General features: G+C 55.0%; 1 protein-coding gene across 2 annotated transcripts in view; it reads right to left on the minus strand.

The window, feature by feature from the left end:
* Positions 1 to 1059: 1059 nt before the first annotated feature.
* TRIO (trio Rho guanine nucleotide exchange factor) overlaps positions 1060 to 20684 on the minus strand; it is a 363125-nt gene continuing 343500 nt past the window's right edge. The window contains exons 48-57 of one of the 2 annotated variants that reach the window (XM_027519979.1): positions 18338 to 19137; positions 14189 to 14436; positions 12263 to 12401; positions 11262 to 11289; positions 10939 to 11101; positions 10537 to 10658; positions 9183 to 9261; positions 7030 to 7230; positions 3943 to 4081; positions 1060 to 3471 (exon numbers count right to left, since the gene is read on the minus strand). In XM_027519979.1, the coding sequence (XP_027375780.1) occupies positions 2923 to 3471; positions 3943 to 4081; positions 7030 to 7230; positions 9183 to 9261; positions 10537 to 10658; positions 10939 to 11101; positions 11262 to 11289; positions 12263 to 12401; positions 14189 to 14436; positions 18338 to 19137 (2468 nt within the window). In that variant the 3' untranslated portion in view covers positions 1060 to 2922. Of the gene's footprint in view, positions 3472 to 3942; positions 4082 to 7029; positions 7231 to 9182; positions 9262 to 10536; positions 10659 to 10938; positions 11102 to 11261; positions 11290 to 12262; positions 12402 to 14188; positions 14437 to 18337; positions 19138 to 20684 lie in introns of those variants that run through there. The other variant, XR_003507150.1, reaches the window with a different exon arrangement.

Here is a 20684-nt window from a genome sequence, read left to right on the forward strand (position 1 = left end):
CTCCTGTTGCTGTGGCGGCCCATGGTAGCCACAGGACTCCCTCCAAGGCCTGACACTGAGCTGTGTGTCAGAACTGACCCAGCGATTCCGTCCTCTGGAGCCCACAGAACAATACTGGCCCCGGGAAACCAGGAGGAAGCACACACACCTCTGGGAGAGCCTGTTCCCCGTGCCCGGACGTGGGTTAGCACAAGTGTCATCTTCTCACACATTGTCTTAACTCCAGGATTTTAGGAAACAGATGCAAAGTAAAACCTTTTTAGTATGCCAAGGAAAAAGTCAGCATCACAGGGGGAACGATTCAAAAAGGCAGCAGAAAGGAATCAAAGCAAGAAAGATGATAGAGATGATCAGGAAAGATGACTGATGTCAGGGGCAGGCAGAAGCCACCACTGGGGAGTCTTTGCAGACACGGATTCTTGGGCTTGCTCTTAATTCAGGTGCTTGAACCTAAGTGTTTCAAGTCCTTGTGCATGTGCTAAGTCACTACAGTCATGTCTGACTTTTTGTGACCCCGTGGACTTTGTAGATTCTCCAGCCAAGAATGCTGGAGTGGGTTGCCGTGCCCTCCTCCAGGGGATCTTCCTGACCCAGGGATCGAACCCGTGTCCCTTAAGTCTCCTGCATCTGCAGGCGGTTTCTCTACCACTGGTGCCACCTGGGAAGCCCTTCAAGTTCTTAAATCCATCTGAATGTTAGTTTTGCTTTCTGTGGCCAGCATGCAACAGCTTTTTCCTTTGCTCGGATTCTGTGCTCATTAAGAACAAGGGGTGTCTTAGTTACTCTAACCAGGACAGGCACAGCTTCTCCGTAAACAGTCAGCTGATGTTCTGGGTTACAGGCAGGTAGGTCTCTTCTGAGTCTGGGCTGTGAACCACTCTGCAGGAGCCTCACCAGACACCCTTTTCTGGATGTGGCCTACAGTGGGTTCCTAATCCAGAGTACTCTTCTCCCCACGCCCACTCCTGACTCAGCAGAGGCCTTCCCTTCAGGGTTTCCCTCATCCATCTCTTTTTGATTCAACAGTGACCAATTCAAAGAAAAGCTCTAACACAAACATCAGGCAAATATGTTTAATTTTTTAAAATAACTGATGGCAAAATAAAATATTTACATCACATCATACTGTGTAAACATGTAAGGTCTCTGTACAAAGAAATATACATGCAAAATAATGTAAAATTTTAACTGAAATAATAAAAAGAAACAATACACAAATAAAAGTTGTGAGGTTACGAATACACATCCAGTTTTGAATCCAATTTCTTTTAAAAAGTTTCTGTACAATTTTACAAGGAACAAACAAACGAAAATTCAACAAAAGAATAAATAAAAATACACTGGAAGCTGCAAAGCTTGAACTATGCCAGTTTATGGCTGAAGACCCAGGTGTCTGGCTGGCTTGGGAAGCGGGCTGGTCTTTTAAGTGTATTTCACACAACAAAGATAAAAAGACATCCAGAAAAATTCAAGCGTGCCCAGAAGCCCAGCGTCTCTTGTTGAGGGCCTCCCACACTACAGTGCCACAGACACCAAAGCCAGCCTCGAGGCGGCTGGTGCCTAACTGGCTTTTATTTCTTACCAAAAGCTCAAAATCCAGCCAATTTTTGTACAGAAAGTTGAATGTCAAAAAGTCTAAAAAGTAGGAAATGTCCAGACTGATTTTGGGAAAAAAAATAATACTTTGGCATTCTGAATAATAGAATAATAAAATTTAAAACATTACCCTATTATCCAGTTTTATATTCAGAGTATGAAATCACTTTGTACAGTCCTCAAAACTGACAAATTTCACCAAGAGTTGTCTCCTTGAACCGATGGCACAGGGCTACGAACCCCACCCCCCACCCCGCCCCCGATACACGCACAAAAACCATAAATCTCACTGTACGAATATGTGCTTTTTCTATATATTTATTACAGGTACAACAGAGGTCTTCATAAATAGTTGCATAAAATGTTAAAGCCACAACATTGCACATGATATGAAATAAAACCAAAAAAAACAAACAAACAAAAAAACAAACCCCAATGAGCGCATTTACAGTATTTTCATCGGACTGTATACTGCTCAACAATCTGATTGACGGCTTAGGGGGTGGGACGCGGGGGTGGGGAGGGGGTAGCAGGGCAGGACCCAACCTGACCTCCTCGCGGATGGGCAGACCCCTTAGACCCCTCCTAAAGGAAGCCCCGGGCGGTGGGCGGGAAGGCAGGGGTGAAGGGAAAGGGCAGACCGAAGGCAGGACCAGTCTTATGTACAAGTAAGGCCTACATTTCATCAGAGCAAAACGATTCATTCTATTTTTATGCAAAAGTTTGAGGTTGAATGCACATTTCAGAAGCCCAGTCTGGCGTCCTGGCGAGAGGCACACAGACGGGGCAGCTGGAAAAAGCTCAGAGCCAGGGGGACCCCCGAGTTGGACGAGGCCGCCGCTGGGGGTAGGGTGGGGGGGCTCTTCCCCAGAGGTGTCCAGTATCTTGTTTTGTTCGTTAACACCAGTGGTTGAACATAGGCATTTGTTTCCTTGAATAAATCCTGGAAAATGTTTTCAATTTGCAAAATGCTATTCGTGTTCGTTTAAAAAAGTTTCTTTTTATTTTTAAAATTTTTTTTTTTTTTTTGCAGAAACCTGAATAAAAGACTGTGACTCAGCAACGCTGTCTCCGCTCTCGCAGAGTGTTCCAGAAGGCCTCCACCCCTCCCCCCACACCCCGCAGGGCTTGTGGCTCGAGTCCCAGGCAGCTGCAGAGCACAGCTCGCTCGGGAACGCACGCGGTGTCACACGACGGGACAATCGGGCAGCGGACTGCTTACGTCGTCGTCGGTTTGTTGTTTTCTCTTCCAAAAAAAAATAAACAAAGTCAGACTTAACGGCTGATTGGCAGGTGAAAGAGAATGAGAAAGGACTTCAAGACAGGTCAAACTCGAGGCAGAAGCCTGCTCTGTAAGAAGTTTTTCATGCTACGGATAGGTCGAACGTCGTTCTGGTGTTTGCGCCGCTCAATGAAGGAGGTCAGTCTGGACGTGTCGAGGACGCCCGCGCCTTTGCCGTGGCCGTGGCCCGCCTGCAGCCACCGCTCCTGGAGGGCCGACGCAGCCGAGGGGCGCTTGGCGGGGTCCTCGTGCAGTAGGAAGCACACGAAGTCCTTGGCCCTCTGGCTCACTCCTTGGAAGTAGTCCTCTGGGAAGCTGAAGTCCAGGCGGCAAATGTTGAGGCAGGTCTCTTCCACGCTGTCGTCCAGGAAGGGGGACACGCCGCTGAGAAGCACGTAGGCCAGCACGCCCACGCTCCACGTGTCTGAGGTCAGGGAGACCGGGTTCCCCAGGATGATCTCGGGGGCCGCGAACTCGGGGTTCCCCAGCAATGGGTGGATGTGGTAGGTCGTGTTGAGTTGGACGGCATCTCCGAAGTCAGCCAGCTTGATGGTCGGCTTGGCTGAGCTCTGATCCACGAGGATGTTCTCAGGCTGGGAGACAGGATAAAACAGCCGTCAGGGGACTCCCGCCACCCCACTCTTGGGCTGGAGCTCTCCAGGAATCTACACTGTCGACTGTTCACGTGGGAAACGGACTCGTCCCGGTCTGGAACTTCCGAGGGCTGCCCCCGTACAGAGCCTGGGATTCACTCTCCTTCCTGGCATCGACGGCGACACTGCGCCTCCTTGCCTCGTCACCCCGCCCTGGTCCTGCCCCAGGAACTCTATGAACTACCTGCAGATCTCACGTTTGTCTACTATGTTCCGGTTTGTTTACGTTACTGAAAAGCCAACTCTAGAGCAGAGATGAGACTTCTGCGTTCCCATTTCCCACCCCCTGCATCTCTCCCAGTCCCTGGGGGCTCCTGGCCCGGGTTCAGAGGAGGGCCCAGGAGCGGGCGTCGTGTCCCACATGGATGCGCTGAGGTCGCCCGGCATTCCCGTCCCTGGGACCCCGCTCACCTTTAGGTCCAGATGCACTATCCTGCAGTTGTGAAGGTATCGCACGGCTTCCAGAACCTCCCCCAGGTACGCCCGGATCTTCCCCTCCGTGAGGTTCCCCCACCGCACCACGCAGTCCAGGAGCCGTCCCTGGTCGGCCCTGCAGAGGGAAGGGTGTGCGGCTGCGTTATAGGGTCAGTTGGTCACTTTAGAGCGACCACGACGCACGTGTCACCTCCACACCCCGCTGTCAATGTCCAAGCAACGCTTGGGGACCACACCTCTACCCGGAGGCAGCCCAGGATCAACAGGGTGATGCCTTAACCTCATCATGGAGGCGAGTGGGGAGCAAAGCACCTGGAACCCACAGAGGGAGCTGGTAGCAGAGACGGGCGCACCCAGGCCCCCTTCCCACCCCACCCCAGCAGACGGGCGCACCCAGGCCCCTCTGCCCATCCCACCCCAGCAGATAGGCGCACCCAGGCCCCTCTGTGCCCCCCACCCCAGCAGGCTGGACTCAGACCTGCTCCCTGGATCTGAGCACATGACCTGGGCGACTGCCTGGCACACAGTAAGCACTCTGCTGGGGAGGGAATAACGTGAGACCACCTCCCCAGCCTCAGTCTTGTCAACTGTAAAATGGGGGACGTGACGGCTAAATGAGAGAATATAAATAAAGTGGGCTTCACGTTGGACTCAGAGTTTGCCTGCTGTGAAATTACTTTTAACTTTAAAGAACCCTTATACAGAGTTGCCCTGTGCCAGGGACTAAATGCTTTCTACCACTCGCTTAGTCCTCACGAGAGCTCTCTGGGAAGAGTGTTTTATTGTCCCTCTTTCATACAGATGAGGAAACTGAGGCACAGGGAAGGCATTAACTTCCCCAAAGTCACACAGCTCATAAAGGAAACTGGAACTGCAAGGAGGTGGTCTGGTTCCAGCCTCTCTGAACACTGGGCTGTGTTGTCTCTTTGTAACACAGAAATTTACAGGAAGATCAGCCAACTAACATGATTGGCTGATCATGATTACATGTCCAGTAATGACATGTAATCAAGGGAACTTCGGTAGTAAGTAGCTTGTTATGAAAATAAATCCTATTAATAGTATGATGAGGCCCAACCATTTAGTATTCCCGTGGAAAGAAATGACAGCCGAATGCACTGCAAATTTAAACCGGAATCAGGGTTTGCAGGAGATTCTGACAAGGAGCCTAGGCCTCTTTGTCTTCCCTGGGAGTAGCTGAGCAGAGGCTGTTAGGCATCAAGCTTCTACAGCCAGAAGGCACGTTCCCAGGTCCTGAGGGCCCACAGGGGCCAGGTCTCCACCAGGACACCACCTGAGCCCTGCAACAGCCCTTCAGGCAGCTGAGACTCGCCAGGAGCCGAGGCCACGGGCCCAGGTCCACTGACGCGCCCTCTGCCCAGGACACGGTGCTGGGGGAGGCTAGGGAGGGCCGGCCTGCTCCCTCCGCCATCTGAGAGGTTTGTGGGGCCAGCGAGGGGGCTGAACAGGCCCACGGTGACATTCTAGTGGGACCCTGGGGCGGGGAGACTCCTGGGGGGTTGGGGTGGGGGGCCGAGGCCGGACCTGGGCCCGGGACCCGGGGCCCGGGGCAGAGCGTCTGTGAGGAAACACGACCAACGGAAAATCAGGAGCAGGGCCCCGAGGGAGCCCTGCCAGCGAGGAGCAGGGCCCCGCCGGCCAGCTCTGAGACACTCGCTTCCCACAGCGCCTCGGGAATAGGAGGCGGTGCAAGAGGTTTGCTTGGGCCAATGGAAGTGAAGTCATAAACCCAAGCGAGTGTATGAAGTGAACTCCCTCTAAAAAGCAGTAATGGGAATCTAAGTAAAGCTCAGCGACGAGGTGTTTCAGAGAGACCAGAACATTCTAGGGGCCGGGCTCCCATCCTGGCTTTACGGACACTTTGGGCCAGTGATTCTGTGTCTCTGTGTCCTGTGTTGTCGTGGGATGTCGAGCAATGACAGCAAGACGTCTGTGGACTTTGCTGAATAACCCGGGGGCAGAGCTGCTCTTGGCCGAGGACGCCAGCTCCCTGGTCTTAAGTTCCACACTCCTTATCTTTAAGTTCCACACTCCTTATCTTTAAACGACTCACGTGTTTACCGAGAAAGCACACACGGCCGGTATGTGTCATAGGGACCCAACCGCCCCAGACAGCGCTCTTCAGCGAGGCACATCTCACCCTCCCATCTAAGCACCCCCTGCAGGGCCGGGCAAGCTCTGCAAGGGACTGGACAGGCCCCAGGCCTGAGCTGGGAGCCCGAAGCGGCAGACAGGAGCAGGTCTGAGTCAGCCCACTCCAGGTGCCCCCCAGCCTGGCTCGCCCAGCCTGGCAGACACACGGGATCAGGGCAGCCTAAGGTCACGAGCAGGGGTGTGGTCTGCAGAGGTCTGGCCTCGAGGGAAGCTGGTGGCATCACGAGGCTGGCTGAGACCCCCGGGTGTGCGCCTCCTTATCAGCAGCTCATACAAAGACTATACTTCCCTCTAGTATCGGTGGAAAGCTCTACAACTGTGGACTCTGATAGGAGACATGTTTTCAGAAGTTCTGTGAATTCTAAAATCCCAGTTCCTATCCTTCTGAGAGAATAAACAGCAAGACCGCTTGGTGTTGGAGCTGGGGGCTAGGAGGAGGGAAGGTGGGGGGGGGTTAGGGGGAGGGGGAGCTGGGGGCCAGGGGGAGGGGGGCTGTGGTCCAGAAGAAGCGGGGTGCTGGGGTCCAGGAGGAGGGGCCTGAGGTCCAGGGGGAGCTGGGGTCCAGGGGGAGGGGGGGCTGGGGTCCAGGAGGAGGAGGGGCCAGGGGGAAGGGGGAGCTGGGGTCCAGGGGGAGGGGGGCCTGGGGTCTGGGGGAGGGGGAACTGGGTCCAGGGGGAGGGGGGCTGGGGGCCAGGAGGAGGAGGGGCCAGGGGGAAGGGGGAGCTGGGGTCCAGGGGGAGGGGGGCCTGGGGTCTGGGGGAGGGGGAACAGGGGGAGGGGGGCCTGGGGTCTGGGGGAGGGGGAACTGGGGTCCAGGGGGAGGGGGGCTGGGGGCCAGGAGGAGGGGGGCTGGGGGCCAGGGGGAGGCGGGGCAGAGGGTGTACGCACATCTCCAGGACCAGCACGTAGCTGGTGGGGGTCTCGAAGGTGTCCAGGAGGCCCACCAGCAGCGGGTGCTGGAGGTTCTGCAGGATCCCAAGTTCGTGGGTGACCTGGTCACGCTTCATCAGCTTCTTGTTCACAAACTTAGTGGCCACGGCTCGTTTGGTGCCTTTCTGATCACATTTCTTCACGACAGAGAATCTGCCCCTGGAAAGCAGGTGGGAAGATCACTCTCAGAGTGCACCGAGTGGGTCACGGAGGAAAGACCCCGTTAACCCAGGTGGACTGGACGCGCATGGCCTCCCCAGCCCTGCTCTCCCCTCCAGCAGAGGGGCTGCAGCCGTAGAATGGCCTGAAGGGAGCTGCCCGTGTCTGTGACTCTGTGTCCCCCCATCCTGGGGACAGACGCCTCCTGAGAACGTGGCCATGTGTCTTCTCCACCCTCTGACCTCTGTCAGCAGGGACCTCATGACGGCCCAGGCAGCTTCCACCTATGCTCTCACGGAGACCTTTCCTTACCGTGTGATAGAAGCGTGGGAAGGCCTAGTCAGCGGCTCCTGTCCCCCACGCCCCCGACTCTGGCCAGCAGTACCTCCTGCCATCACCAGGTCTGTCCTACAACTGCGTGTGGGGCAGCTAACCCACTCGTCTCTAGTCTATGGTCTCTGGGGCTGCACCCAATGAGCCACCCTGGAGAAGCCTCAGCTGCACCCTGGCGGGATCCAGGTAACAAGACCCCGGGCCCTCAAGTCTGGGCCTGCTGTCCTGGTGGGATGAGATTCAGGGCGGGGAATGTGAGGGACAGATGTAACTGTGGCCGGGGGCAGACTGGGGAGGGGCTCAGCCCGATGTGCCGGTCAGTCATCTGTCATGCCTGTCAGTCCTCTGTCGCCACACGGGGTGGTGGGCACGCTACTTGGGGCTTCTCCTCCCACAGACCGTGCCGTGCCATGCTTAGTCACTTCAGTCGTGTCCGACCCATGGACTGTAGCCCACCAGGCTCTTCTGTCCATGGGATTCTCCAGGCAAGAATACTGGAGCAGGTTGCCATTTCCTTCTCCAGGGGATCTTCCCGACCCAGGGATCGAACCTACATCTCTTACGTCTCCTGCATTGGCAGGCGGGTTCTCTACCACCAGCGTCATCCAGGAAGCCCCCTCCCAGGGACAGGTAGAGTCTATTCTCCTCCTTGAATCTGAGCTGGCAGGTGGCTGGCTCCGTCCACAGACTATGGAGAGAGCGCTGCTGTTGGGCTTTGAGAGGCTGTAGCTCCTGCTTCTGGCTCCTGGGATGCTCTGCCATCACACCAGGAAGCCTGGGGTGGACGTCTATGTGCAGAGAGGCCACAGACACATGGGTGGCCGGGTGACTGAGCCCGGGAGGGACCAAGGGAGCAACTGCCTTGTCAGGGGCACGTGGCATGAAGTGGTACGTTGCTGCTCTGAACAGCAGGGGTGAGCCTGATGTGGCGACAGAGGACTGATGGGCATGACGGGCGACTGACCGACACATCAGGCTGACCCACACAGGCTGGCGCACAGATCCCTGCAGCTGGCCACTCCAGGGATACACCCAGGAAAGGCCCCTGGGGTGTACCCTCGGCTGCTGGGAGGCTTCCTGGGAAGCTTTTAAAAAGGGACAAGCTGGGCAGTCATGCTTCCAACCCCCTCCTGCCACATGACGTCCTGCCAGCCTAAGCCCTGGCTGCCATCTGCAGAGAAACACCCCTCTGGGTCGATGCCCCCTCTTGGTTCGTGCTATAAATCTCCAGGCATCGCCGAGACCTGAAGGGCAGCTTCAGCCTCCGTCAATGGGATTCCACGAACTACGTCCCGTCAGAAAGGGTCTGAGCGACTCTCCCCAGGACTCCCCAGAGGACGGGGCGTAGCCAGTGCCGCCCTGGACGCAGAGCTGGAGCGACTCCATCACGTCACTGGACGGCTCATGGTACGACACCTTAACTCTTGCTGGGTGCCTGCACTGGACCTGTCCTCTTACTTTCTCAGTGTTTAATATTGAAAGGCAGTTAACGGTTACATTCCAGATGCAAAACGCCTAACTTCCAACTGCTGGCAGAACATGCCAACTCTCTCTGTGCTCCTACGGAGCTCTGTCTCTTGTGCTGCTGGCTTGGGAGGGCCCTGGGTGTTCTGCCGTACCTGCCGAGCTCGGCCACCTCGCTGTAGAAGCAGTCAAAGTTGTCCTTCCAGGTCACCACGATGCCATCACTCCCTGGACCTGCAAGAGAGGAGCATCTCCCTGAGCCTGGTGAGCGGGACACCTCTTGGGCGGAGACTGGAGCCCTGCGTTCAACGCGGCGGCCGGAGGGGCTGGTAAGGGTCTGAACTGAGGCTGGAGGGTATGGAGACGGGTCAGAAGGATAAGGTCCATGCTGCGTGCGTGCTGGGACTTGGTTTGAGACAAAGACGGCTTTAAGTGACAGAAATAAACACACACTTGCTTTTCCATTATCTTTCCATTCGCGTTTCTGTAAGCCTGTTGCAATAAATAGTCTTCTGTTTCTCCAAACTCCCTTGTGCTAGTGACTTATTAAAAAAAAAATCACCTGTATAATCTCTATGACACCTTTTAAAAATCAGAACACTGCTTATTCTTAAGGTTTTTCCCTTCCTTTCTTTCTTATGCTATGACCTGAAAACACAAACCCTTCCTTTCTCTGACTTTAGGTTAAATGTATGCGGTTAAGATACAGGGGATAAAAGTTCTAAGACCATTTTACGTACTATCTACACACAGAGCACTCCTGGGCTCAATTCACCTTGGAGGTTTTCTATTTATTCTTAGTTTTAAAAAAATTTATTTAATTCTTTAATTTTCACTCCTGGATGCAGCTGCCTATAGCTGGTGTGGCTGGAGGACCCAAGAGAAACCTCAGCTGCCCTGCATTGCATGGAGGCCTCCTGTGAAACGGCAGCTGGGAATTAGGCGGTATGTGGTTGCTCACTAAGCATCTACATACATGAAGTGCAACAAAAATTCTAAAAGACCTAAGATACGGGTTCTGCCTCCAGAAATTCAGAGTTGAGCAGAGGAGTGAGATCAGGCCTTTCTGGGAGTGCATTAGTCCCATCAGGGTCGCCTTGTGCTCAGGGCTGGGAGGACATACCCTCTGGCAGGGCTGTAGGGTCTAGGATGCACACAGAGCCTGCCAGGGCTCACCCACACTCCCCTCTTTCCTTTCTTTTCATTCTGCATGAGACCAACTCAGAATAGGCCCTCTTAGAGTCAAAGCATCAACTGAACACTCGGACAGGGGAGAAGTTGGAGACGAGAGTGTGTTTTGAGTTATAAGAGCACAGAACACCTTGCTCCCACCTGGAGGCTGGTGTCAGAGGCTCACGAGCTCAGTGGCCATGGACAGAAGCCTTTGCTGAGCGCCGCCCCCGTCCACGGTCACCCTCCCAGAGGCTGGCTGGCTCCTTGCAGCCCCAGGGTGACTTGTCATGTCTTTCAGGACACGTCGGCTGTGTGGGGGGCTGGGGTACAGCTCACCTAGAACCCTCAGGCTGGCTGAAGACGAGGCTGACCCCATGTCGTTCACCGCGATGCACGTGTAGACGCCGTCGTCCTCGGCGGCCACACCCACGATCTTCAGAGCGGCCTCTCCCAAGTCGCTGCAGCAGGGGAGGGCCCAGGGTGTTCACAAAGCTTGCCCCCACCCCCACGCCAGCCCCCCAGCCTCTCTCCTGTGGTGTCACAGGAATCAAGGAGCTTCAGTGCTGATGGGCAATTTCAAGTGGGATTCCAACCCTAGCTGCACACCCAGGGACAACGCGTCCCCTCAAGGGAGGCATCCCAGGGCCGAGGTGAACCAGGGAATTGACCGTGGGGGTCCCGGTGGAACGAGGTCATGCTCACTGCCAGACACACGGACCCCGAGGGGGCCTCCCTCACCTGTAGGAGATGCTGTAGTGACCGTCGTTGTTCAAGGTGTTGTGTTCAGGGCCCTTCCAGGTGATGGAGGCCTTGGGGCGGCCACAAACCCGACATCGAAGAACAACGGTCTCGCCTGCCTCACACGTGACCTCACTCAAGGGAATGACGAATTCTGGGGGAACTGCGTGAGAAAGGAGTCAGTGAGGCCAGACACCTGGCCCTGGCCTGGCGCCCACCCAGAGCTCCAGAGAAAACCTGGGTCCACAGGATAAACTCGAGTGTCCCCAAATGCTCCCCAGACCTATGCTCTGTAACACCAGAAGAAAAAGAACAGGACTCACCGTCATATATGTAGTTGGGATTGAGAAGCTGAAATGGAAAAATCACACGGTTATTAACCAGTTACATGAGCTATTTTGAGATATGTTGCTTTCATTCCAGAGTTGCAGTTATTTTTGAAAGATAAGAGGAAACACGATGTGGCTTGCCTGGGCATCAATCAAAATTGACCACACTCCCACTGCTTTTGAATGCACTGGGAAGCTTCGTGTCATCCAAATGTAGTTTTTTCTTCCTACTCACAAACACCAAAAACTCAGAGATGCCCCCTCTTGCCATCCTATGGGCTGAGTTCTGTGGGTCCCTGGACCCCCTCCTTCTGTAGAACAGGCACAGCTTGGAGCTGGGGCCTTGAATTCCCCTCAGGAGAAGCTGCCTTGCTCTCCAGGCAAAACCCACACAGGTTTAAGGTGATCTAATTACAGGAGTCATGTGGGCTGGAGCACCCGCCGAGGGAATTCACTGCAGCCAGTGACCACTGGTCTGGGCCACAGCCGCCCTGTGCTCTGTCTGCTTCTGAGGATCCAGAATCTGTCTCCCTGGAGGCTCATGTGGTAAAGAATCTGCCTGCAATGTGGGAGACCAGGTTCCATCTCTGGGCTGGGGAGATTTCCCTGGAGGAGGAAGCGGCAACCCATTCCAGTATTTCTGCCTGGAGAATCCCATGGACAGAGGAGCCTGGCGGGCTACAGTCCATGCGGTCGCAGAGTCAGACATGACTGAAGGACTCACACGTCACTGGGAACACAGCAGCGTTCTTCCTGTGCCAGGCATATGCCCACTGAGGTGCACACCCACGCACCTGGTTCCTCAGACACCTAAGCGTACCTGTGCCACTCTGTCCCCATGAGCCCCCTACAAAGCCCCTTGGGTCTGCTCACAGGGCAGAGGGAGGCGGGTCGCTGCTGGGCAAGGCTGGGCACCAGGTCTGTGCCTCCTCCCGGGCCAGGGCCAGCCCCTATCGCTCCTGAGATGCACAGGCTCCTGGCGACGCCATGCTCACCTTCACAGATACCTTGTTGCTCAGTCCTTCCCGAGACTTCCGGTAACCGTTCTCTAACTTGCCTTCCCGTTTGCCGTCTTTATCTTTTTTCTCAGATTTTTTCCTTAAGCGGAGTGCTGTGTGCCAAGATGTTGACTTCCTAGGGGGAGAACGACGTGTTGTTAGTATTATGCCTTCCTGGTGTTCAGTAAATGACTCCTGGAACCATCAGGGAAGCTGAGAAGTGTCTTATACGGATACAGGACGACTGAGATTCCTTTAGCAGCCGTGATCTCTGCTAAGGAAAACTTTTCTGCGATGCTCACAGATTAAGACCGACAGCTTTGTAAATCAAGTTTTAAAGATTAAACTATAAAGATGTCTGTGATGGCTAATTTTATGCATCAACTTGAAGGGATCTAAATATTTGGTCAAACATTAATCCGGGTGTTTATGGATGAGATTAAAACTGTAATTGGTCGAGTGAAGTCATCTGCTCTCTGTAGTGTGGTTGGCCCTGCAGCCACTCAGCTGAAGGCTTGAGCTGGACGATAAAAGCCCAGCCTCCCCGAGTGAGAAGGAATTCTCCAGCATTCCGCCTGCACCACTGGTCTTCTGCTGGCCCCAGTGCATGTCTTAACTCACCAGGATCCATAAGTCAGTTTCCTTATGTTCATGATAACCACTCCCCAACCACACACACCCCCTACTGTTTCTCTGGAGAACCTGAAAACACGGCCTGGGAATATTCTTGAGAAAACCAAGTATAAAATAGGATTCTTCAATGGCGTACTAGAATAAAATATTCCCATGCATCAAGGGAAAACAGGGCAAGGGACTCTCGTGGGAGATGGGGTCTTTGTAGGCTGAACTCAAGCCTGGATGTCTCGTGGGGTGCGGGCGCTGAGCCCAGAGGTTTGGGCACAGTGCTGGAATGCTGGCCAGTCTGGGAACAGGGTACATGGCTGCAGGGGTACAGCCATGTTTGGAGGGGAAGGTGACCGCCATCAATGCAAGTCTGGTCTTTGGAGGCTTACAAACTGCAGCTCTGTACAGCTCTCACTCCCAGAAACTGCCTGGCTGGCTTCTCCTGTCGTCAGAGAGACTCAGGGAAGGGCAGAGTTGGAGACCAGCACCTGAATTCAGGCTTCTTTACAGTAACGTTCAATGTGGCAAATTTGGTTCCAAGTTTCCTGCCTGAAGTAATCAGGTACATGTAAGGCTTGATGGTAACAGCATCCCGTGATCTTCAGTTGCAGCTACAGAATGAGGTTCTTCACTGATGCAGCTCCAGCACACCCAGTGTATGTTAGGGGGCCGTGGAAAGTCCTCACCCCCGACCCAAGACCTCTGGGAACTAAAATACCATCATGCAGCTTAAAATACCATCTAGCAGCTTAAAAAAGCTGTGTGTGTGAATGCAGATTAAAAGAAACATCAGAATGAGGAGACCAAACCGGTCTATCCTAAAGGAAATCGACCCTGAATATTCATTGGAAGGACTGATGCTGAAGGTGAAGCAATACTCTGGCCACCTGATGCGAAGAGCCAACTCATTGGAAGGCCCTGATGCTGGGAAAGATTAAGGGCAGGAGGACAAGGGGACGACAGAGGATGAGATGGTTGCATGGCATCATCAATTCAATGGACCTGAGTTTGAGCAAGTTCCAGGAGATGGTGATTGGCAGGGAAGCCTGGTGTGTTGCAGTCCGTGGGGTCGCAAAGAGTCGGACACGACTGAGTGACCGAACACCACTGTCGCCACCACCACCAACAGAGTTAAGTCTGAGAGGTGCACGCCACCCCACAGTCACTGTGTGGTTCCACACGGCGCTTAGACCTGAACTTGCTCTGCAGAGCACAGCGCATCTTTCTCTCAACGGGCATCACCCTTCCAGGGCCCCGAGGCCTCTTCTGCGCTCAGCCCTCCCTTGCCCCCCTACTCACTTGAGAGTCCCGTCAGGGTTCTCCATGATGACTGCGCTGGTGTGCCCCAGGACGAAGCCCGGAATCCAGCCCTCGGCTGCGGGGCACTGGTCAGTGGCGGCTCGGAACACCAGAAACATGTTCTGTTGATTGCTGGCCAGAATTTGAACGACCTCTCCTTGATAGACGTTTATCTCATCCTCCTTCACTGCCGTGTAGTCGTGTGTCACCAACATGGTGGAGATGTTGCTACCGCTGCTGCTTTCACTCTGCAGGGGGAGAGACGGACAGAAAGGCAGAGCGGAACTGAAAGGGGGTCTGAGGACGCCAAAGCGCTCGTCCGCGTGCTGACAATCGAGTAACGGACAATCAAGATTTCTCTAGAAGCAATGTAAGGATAATCTAAAACGACAAGACCACAGCGATGGCGAAACACTACTTTTGGAAGCTTGATTATTTCAGGTCCATCTTCCTTACACCGTTAAAGGGACGGCTCGTCCTTCTGTTAATGCCACGCTGGGTTCTGTCTATGTCACTGTGACCATCACACTTGTTTTAAAAAGCATTAAATTAAGAAACTGCAAGGAGTAAGCTCTTCAGCTCACTGACAGAGCAGATCATGGCAAAGCCTCCAAAACTTGCAGATGAAGTGTTGAGAACGCGTTCCAGAATTGTGCCAAGCTGCTTGCATCCTTAGTCATTTTCCACCTCTTTCCTTCCTAAAAGAAGAATGTGGGATAACTGAAGAGTAAGCCAAGCACTGCTCTGCTCTCACGGAGAGTTACTCTGCCTCCTTTATGCTTCCCGTGGTGGGTGGTGCGCCTATGAGCTTGCATGATTCCCAGGTCCTGAAGACATGCTGCTGTCCTGGGCATGTTCAACATGGCAGAGCAGCAGTGGACATAGCTCCATAACTCAGGTTTCAGGGACATCCCTGGCGTGGGAAAGTCTATCTTTCCCATATCTTGGCGTTCCATTGGGACCCAAACTCTTCGAGGCAGTGCTGTGTCTTAGTATCCATCATACTGACTGACATGCAGCAGGCACCCAATAAAGGTTCAGTAACTCAGTCAATGAGGTGAGACTGCAAAAGTTAAACAAGATCATTTCTCAAGGCCATCTGCTCAGGCGCACAAGCTGAAGTGGTGTTCGCTGCAGACTAGAAGAAACACAAAAGCTATTTGTCCCAAGCTGTCATTTACCAGGTGACTTTTGTTCCACGGGAGGAGGAAGAAGCCGAGACCTCCGGACCCTCGTCCAAGGCCTTCTATCAACAGCTGGGACGTGGAGATGGTGTCAGGAGCTGCACTAGTGTGTCCTCAGAGGCTCCCAAAAAGGATGCTGTCTGGATGGTCACAGCTTTCCATGACTCCGATGACACTTCCCTCCGCTGGACTCTTGGACACCTGGGGCAGCTCCTGGGTCGGTGTAGACACGACGCTCAGCAACTTGCCACATGCCTGTCAGCTCTGGGCTACTGAGCTGCTGTGAAGACACACCGGAGCAGACAGCTGGCCACCGTCAAGGTGCCTGCGTGCTGGCAACTCCAGGGCTCTGGGCCGCACACCGGGGTGGCCAGCTGCTCGGTGCCATCAGGGCTGAGGAGTCCGGCACGCGTTCCCGGCCCTCCGGGATGCCCACGCTGTCCACGTTGGGCCTTGGCCTCTGCACACTCCTTTATGCAATTTTATCCCTTTAGCGTGACTTACATAGCAGCACCCCATAGTTATGAGGCTACAAAGCCACATTTGCTAGAAAACATGAACAAAAACCAAATTCTGTGGCAGAGCTGTGTTTGGTCGTGCAGGTACCAGCCTCTGTCTCATCATTTGAGCATTCTACCACAATCATAATAGCTCTTAGTAGTTTCTGAAAACCTCCCATGTACCAGCCTAAGTATTAGGCATTTAAAAACCTATCTCAGCTAATGTTGTCAGACACGATCCTCACCCGCTGAAGAGTGGAGCTTAGAAATTTACAGGGGCCACCCAGTCATGGAGAGGAAGGTAGGGCTTGTCCTTTCATTGCTGCCTGGGGGTGGGGTGGGTGCAGGGAGGTCGTGCATCCATGTCTAGGGGCTGGCACAGTCACTGTCTGGGTTAACACAGCCCCTCCACTCTGGCTCGCCTCAGAACTTTCCAGAAGGTGCGCATTAAAGGAGGAAGAGGGACCTGGGCTGTGGGTTAGGCACAGCTGCTGGGCTGTGACCGCAGACAGGGTCACAGAAGCAGATGAGGAGGAAAGAGGCTGCTGCTGACCCACCAAGGGGCTGGGACGGCTGGAATGGGTGGGAGCAGGCCAGGTGACAGCTCTTCTTAACTGGGATACTTAATAACTCGAGGAGACTTTCGAATGCCCGTGCTAAGCCTCTAGTGGTCTTCCCACACCTCCAGGGCATTTCTGTAAGGTGCTTGGATTCGTTTACAACACTGGCAATTTCCTTTTCCAGCTAACTGAGCACATTAGAAACAGCGAGAGGCAGAAATAAGAGACATCTTTTGCAACCTAAACCCTGCCAGCACGTGTGCTGGATTGAGATCGAGCATCCTGGGGGGAGCCGGGGGTTGGGGGGGACTAACCGTGGGCACTCGCAGACACACAGACCCAGCCCAGGCTCCTGCACTGGGGCGGGGGAGGCCGTTCCTTCTGAAACACAGCCCCCCTCAGGTGCTCAGGGGGAAAAGCGTTCAAGTCAGGATGGGCTCAAGGGCTGCTCCCTGGCTGACTCGGAGTTGTCTCAGCTACGAGGCCGTGCCTGTACCCTGAGCATTCACCTAGGTGCCGCATCACTGGGCCTCTGCATCTTTGCCTCCAGCTGACGTTGGGTTTAGATGCCCACCTGCATACCCAGCATTTCAGAACTAACAGGGGATGGGGGGCCATGCTACTCTGCAGGACACATACAGGTACCACAACCAGGACAGTGGTGATGGCCACAGCAGAGGATGCCTGCCCTGATCACTTCTTTTTGAGAGTAAGGCTGAAAGGCTAATAAACGTACAAAGAACCATTTCTCAATTTCTTCCTCAATTACACAGAAAGATTGAGGTGAACAATATACACAATGAAAAACTGGAGGTGAGAATAAGGCCAAATCAACTCCAACAAGGCATTAATGAAGAGTCCAGAGGAAAGAGAGAAGCATGCAAAAGCCAAATAGCTTTTTTTTTTTTTTTTGGATAAAGAGAGACAACAGACCCTTTCAGGGGAAATGTATTTAAAAATTTATAAAAGGATCAAACATACACTCATGAGAACAGTTCTATTCCCTCACCGCATGCTTTTAGGGAGGTGTTACGGATCGGATTCATCAGCCCCTGTAGGAAACCCGACAGTGAGGAAGCCGCAGGACGAGAGGGGGAAGACCCACCACCGCAACCCTGGGGCTGAGAACGCAGTGACCGGCGAGGCCCCACAGCGCCCCCTGCTGGACAGAGCCTGGCGCCCCACTCCAGCCTGCCTGAGCCTCCGCACCCAGCCGCCGGCCAGAGCCCAGCATCCAGAGGCCCTTAAAGCAGTCTCTCTTCCAGTGAATCGTGTGCATTTGTTTTTGTTTTTGTTTTCAGGTGGTGGTGGGGAAGGGCAAACTTTTCCACTGGAGAGATTCCTTCCCCTCATTGTGCCAGCTGAGTTTGCTTTGAGCTGCTGTTGGACATTTCTTGAGTTTGTTTTTTTTTCCCAGCAAATGAGTCAAAAACGCTGCAAAGATTAATTTAAGGCATAAAAGGGCACAACCAAGCGATGAGTAGAAAGCTTAAAGAGTGTATACAGGTTTCAGTTTACACAGGAGGTAGACGGCAGGACACGGACCCCTCTTTAAAAAAACAAAAAAGTGCGAGGAAAGCAGGGGCGGCGAGAGAGAGAGGAAGTTCCAAGATACTCGGCTGGTCGGAAGATGTGAAAAGCTCAGAGATGCTGCATTCATTCGGAAGGTTAATGGTCTGCGTTCCCAGTTGTTAGCGGACACAAAGCAAGGAGCGAGTTAGTAGAGACCCGGGGCGCGCCGTCCGCCGGGAGCAGGTTAGCGGGCATTCCCTGCCGAGTCCAGGGCGCGGAATGCCGAGGAGGAGCTGGTGGAGCCCGGAGTTAGTACGAGGACAGCGGCGGCCAGGCGGGAGGTTTAGAAGAGCCGCGGGACAGAGGCGGGCGCAGGCGGCCGGGCGCTCTTACCCCGTTGCTCTGGGTGGACTGCACGGACTGCTCGCTGGCCGAGGAGCACGTGCTCATGCGGTCCGCATCCTTGCCAGGGGCCGCGTGGCGCCGTGCCTGCCGCTGCAGGGAGTCGCTGTCCCCCGGGAAGGTGAAGGAGCCGGGCCGGCTGGCAGGGGAGGCAGGCACGGAGCTCCAGAAGGAGCCCCCCTTCTGCAGGGGGCTGCTGGGGGGCAAGGGCTCCTTGCCGAACGGAGAGGGGGACGCGGCGGCGGCGGCCAGAGGTGAGTGCAGGGGCGAGGGGGCCCCGGGCCTGGCCTTGCCCAGCGGAAGGGGGCCCGGGCCGCTCCGCGGTGCCTCCTTGGCGGCTCCGTCCTGTGGCAGCACGCCCCCGGACGACTTCCGGGGGCTCTCCAGCACCTTCATCTTGGGGATCGGCTCGGTGTCTCGCTCGGGACCGTCGGGCTCGCTGCTGGGGGGCGCCCTGCCAGGCGGGCCGGCGCTGGCCTCCGGGGCGGGGCTGCGGCTGGGAGGAGGCGGTGGCGGGCCCGGGGTGCACGTACCTGACATCTTGTCTGCCTCTGCCTGGCTCGAGGCTGCAGAGGAGACCAGCACGGGGGAGTGGTGTCTGACGGGCTGGGGAATCCGGGAGGGTCTACTTCTGCTCGAGCTGCCGCTGCCGCCGCCACCGGGGCCGCCCCCACCGCCGCTGTGGTTGCTGCCGCCGCCCCCGCCGCTGGGGGCCCCGCTGCTGCCCCCGCCCCCGCCGCTGCCGCCGCCCCCGCTGTGGTTCCTCTGATATTCGATGGGTGATGTCAAGGCTGCAAGGCACAGGAGAGACTCCGTCAGGGCACCGTCACACGGGCGAAGGGGAGGAGGGGGCACAATGACCCGAAAGGAAGGGCTGGCTTAGTGCCCAGGCTCACGTCACCTGGGGGTGTCCACCATCGCCCAGTCACCCGGATCCGGGAACACCCACCCATCCTCCGGGGAGCGGGCTGGCTCCACCCACCAGGGAAGGAAAAGGAAAAGGTCTTGGATTTAACTGTTGTGTGCTTAGTCCCTCAGCTGCATCTCATTCTTGCCAGCTCACGGACTGTAACCCACCAGGCTCCTCTGTCCGTGGGATTCTCTAGGCAAGAGTACTGTTAAGTATGAACGAGTTAAACTGGTTCTATCAAGGGCGGTCTGCAGGTCTCAGGGAGAACGACAGGTGAATGGGGAGCAGTCTGGAGGAGAGGTTTCCTGCCCAGAACACTGAGCACAGCCTAAACATTTCCACCCCAGGGGAAAAGGAGAAGAATCAGCCCCGGGCATCCCTGCAACAGTCAGGGTCCCCAGGAGGCCCAGGGCTGCTGGGGAGACTCAACTGGGGCTCCACAGGTACCATCTGGTTCCCACAGGCCAAGGCGGTATTAAGGACTACCTTGAGGAAGGCGCTCCACAAACCCTGGGGGGGTCATGAAGCTGTCCTGTCTCTGGGCTTAGTGAGTTAGCTATGTCATTGTCTGTTGGAAGATGCAGGCAACGTGCCTGGTAAGATACATGGGAACACTGACACAAGCCTTTGAGTGGGGCATGGCAACCCACTCCAGGATTCTCGCCTGGAGAATTCCAAGGACAGAGACTGACAGGCTACAGTCCATGGGGTTGCAAAAAGTGGGACATGCTGAGTGCCGAAGCACAGCACAGCAACACAAATCCTTGCAGAGCTAAAGAAAACCTCTGTGATGCTGGACAGTCAGATGTAGCCCCTTCCTGCCTGGGAGACTTCAGGCTGGTGTGGAGGAGTATCCTGGAGCCAAACGACCTGTGATGTGATAAAGCCGTGTGGGCCGCCGCCCTGCATGGGACTAAGGGGAGGGAGTAGTGGGCCCTGCTCCAGTCCTGACCTCCATCCACCCTTGAGAGCAGCGTCCTCAGCATCTCTGGGCTGAGAGTCCAGGGGTGAATGGCATGGCCCACTCATGCCTGTGATTCAGGAGGCAGCTCAGTTCATTTTAAAGAAGATGGTCTGAGTTTAGAGGTTTCCCAACAGTTACATGTTGTGGACTGGCATTCAGTGAAGCACTCAAAAACAACACATTTAAAGAGATCTGCATTCACTGACAGCCACGGGAGCGGAACTATTCTTCCCATGCATGGGAACCGTCCCCCTAATCCCCCTAGCCCCAGCCATCCAGTTGTAACTGCACACACAAGAAACGTTCCGTCAACAGTCTGGATGGGAGCCTGGGGTTAACACTCGGATGATTACCCCTGGGCCAAAAGTGCCACGCGACCTTGGCCTTTCTCGAGCAGTGCCTGTGCTCCTGGCTCCTGAATGTCACTCGAGCTGTGGGGGTGGTTTTATGTGACAGAGAGATTA

This window comes from Bos indicus x Bos taurus, chromosome 20 (assembly GCF_003369695.1).
Source record: "Bos indicus x Bos taurus breed Angus x Brahman F1 hybrid chromosome 20, Bos_hybrid_MaternalHap_v2.0, whole genome shotgun sequence".
NCBI classification, from domain to species: Eukaryota; Metazoa; Chordata; class Mammalia; order Artiodactyla; family Bovidae; genus Bos; species Bos indicus x Bos taurus.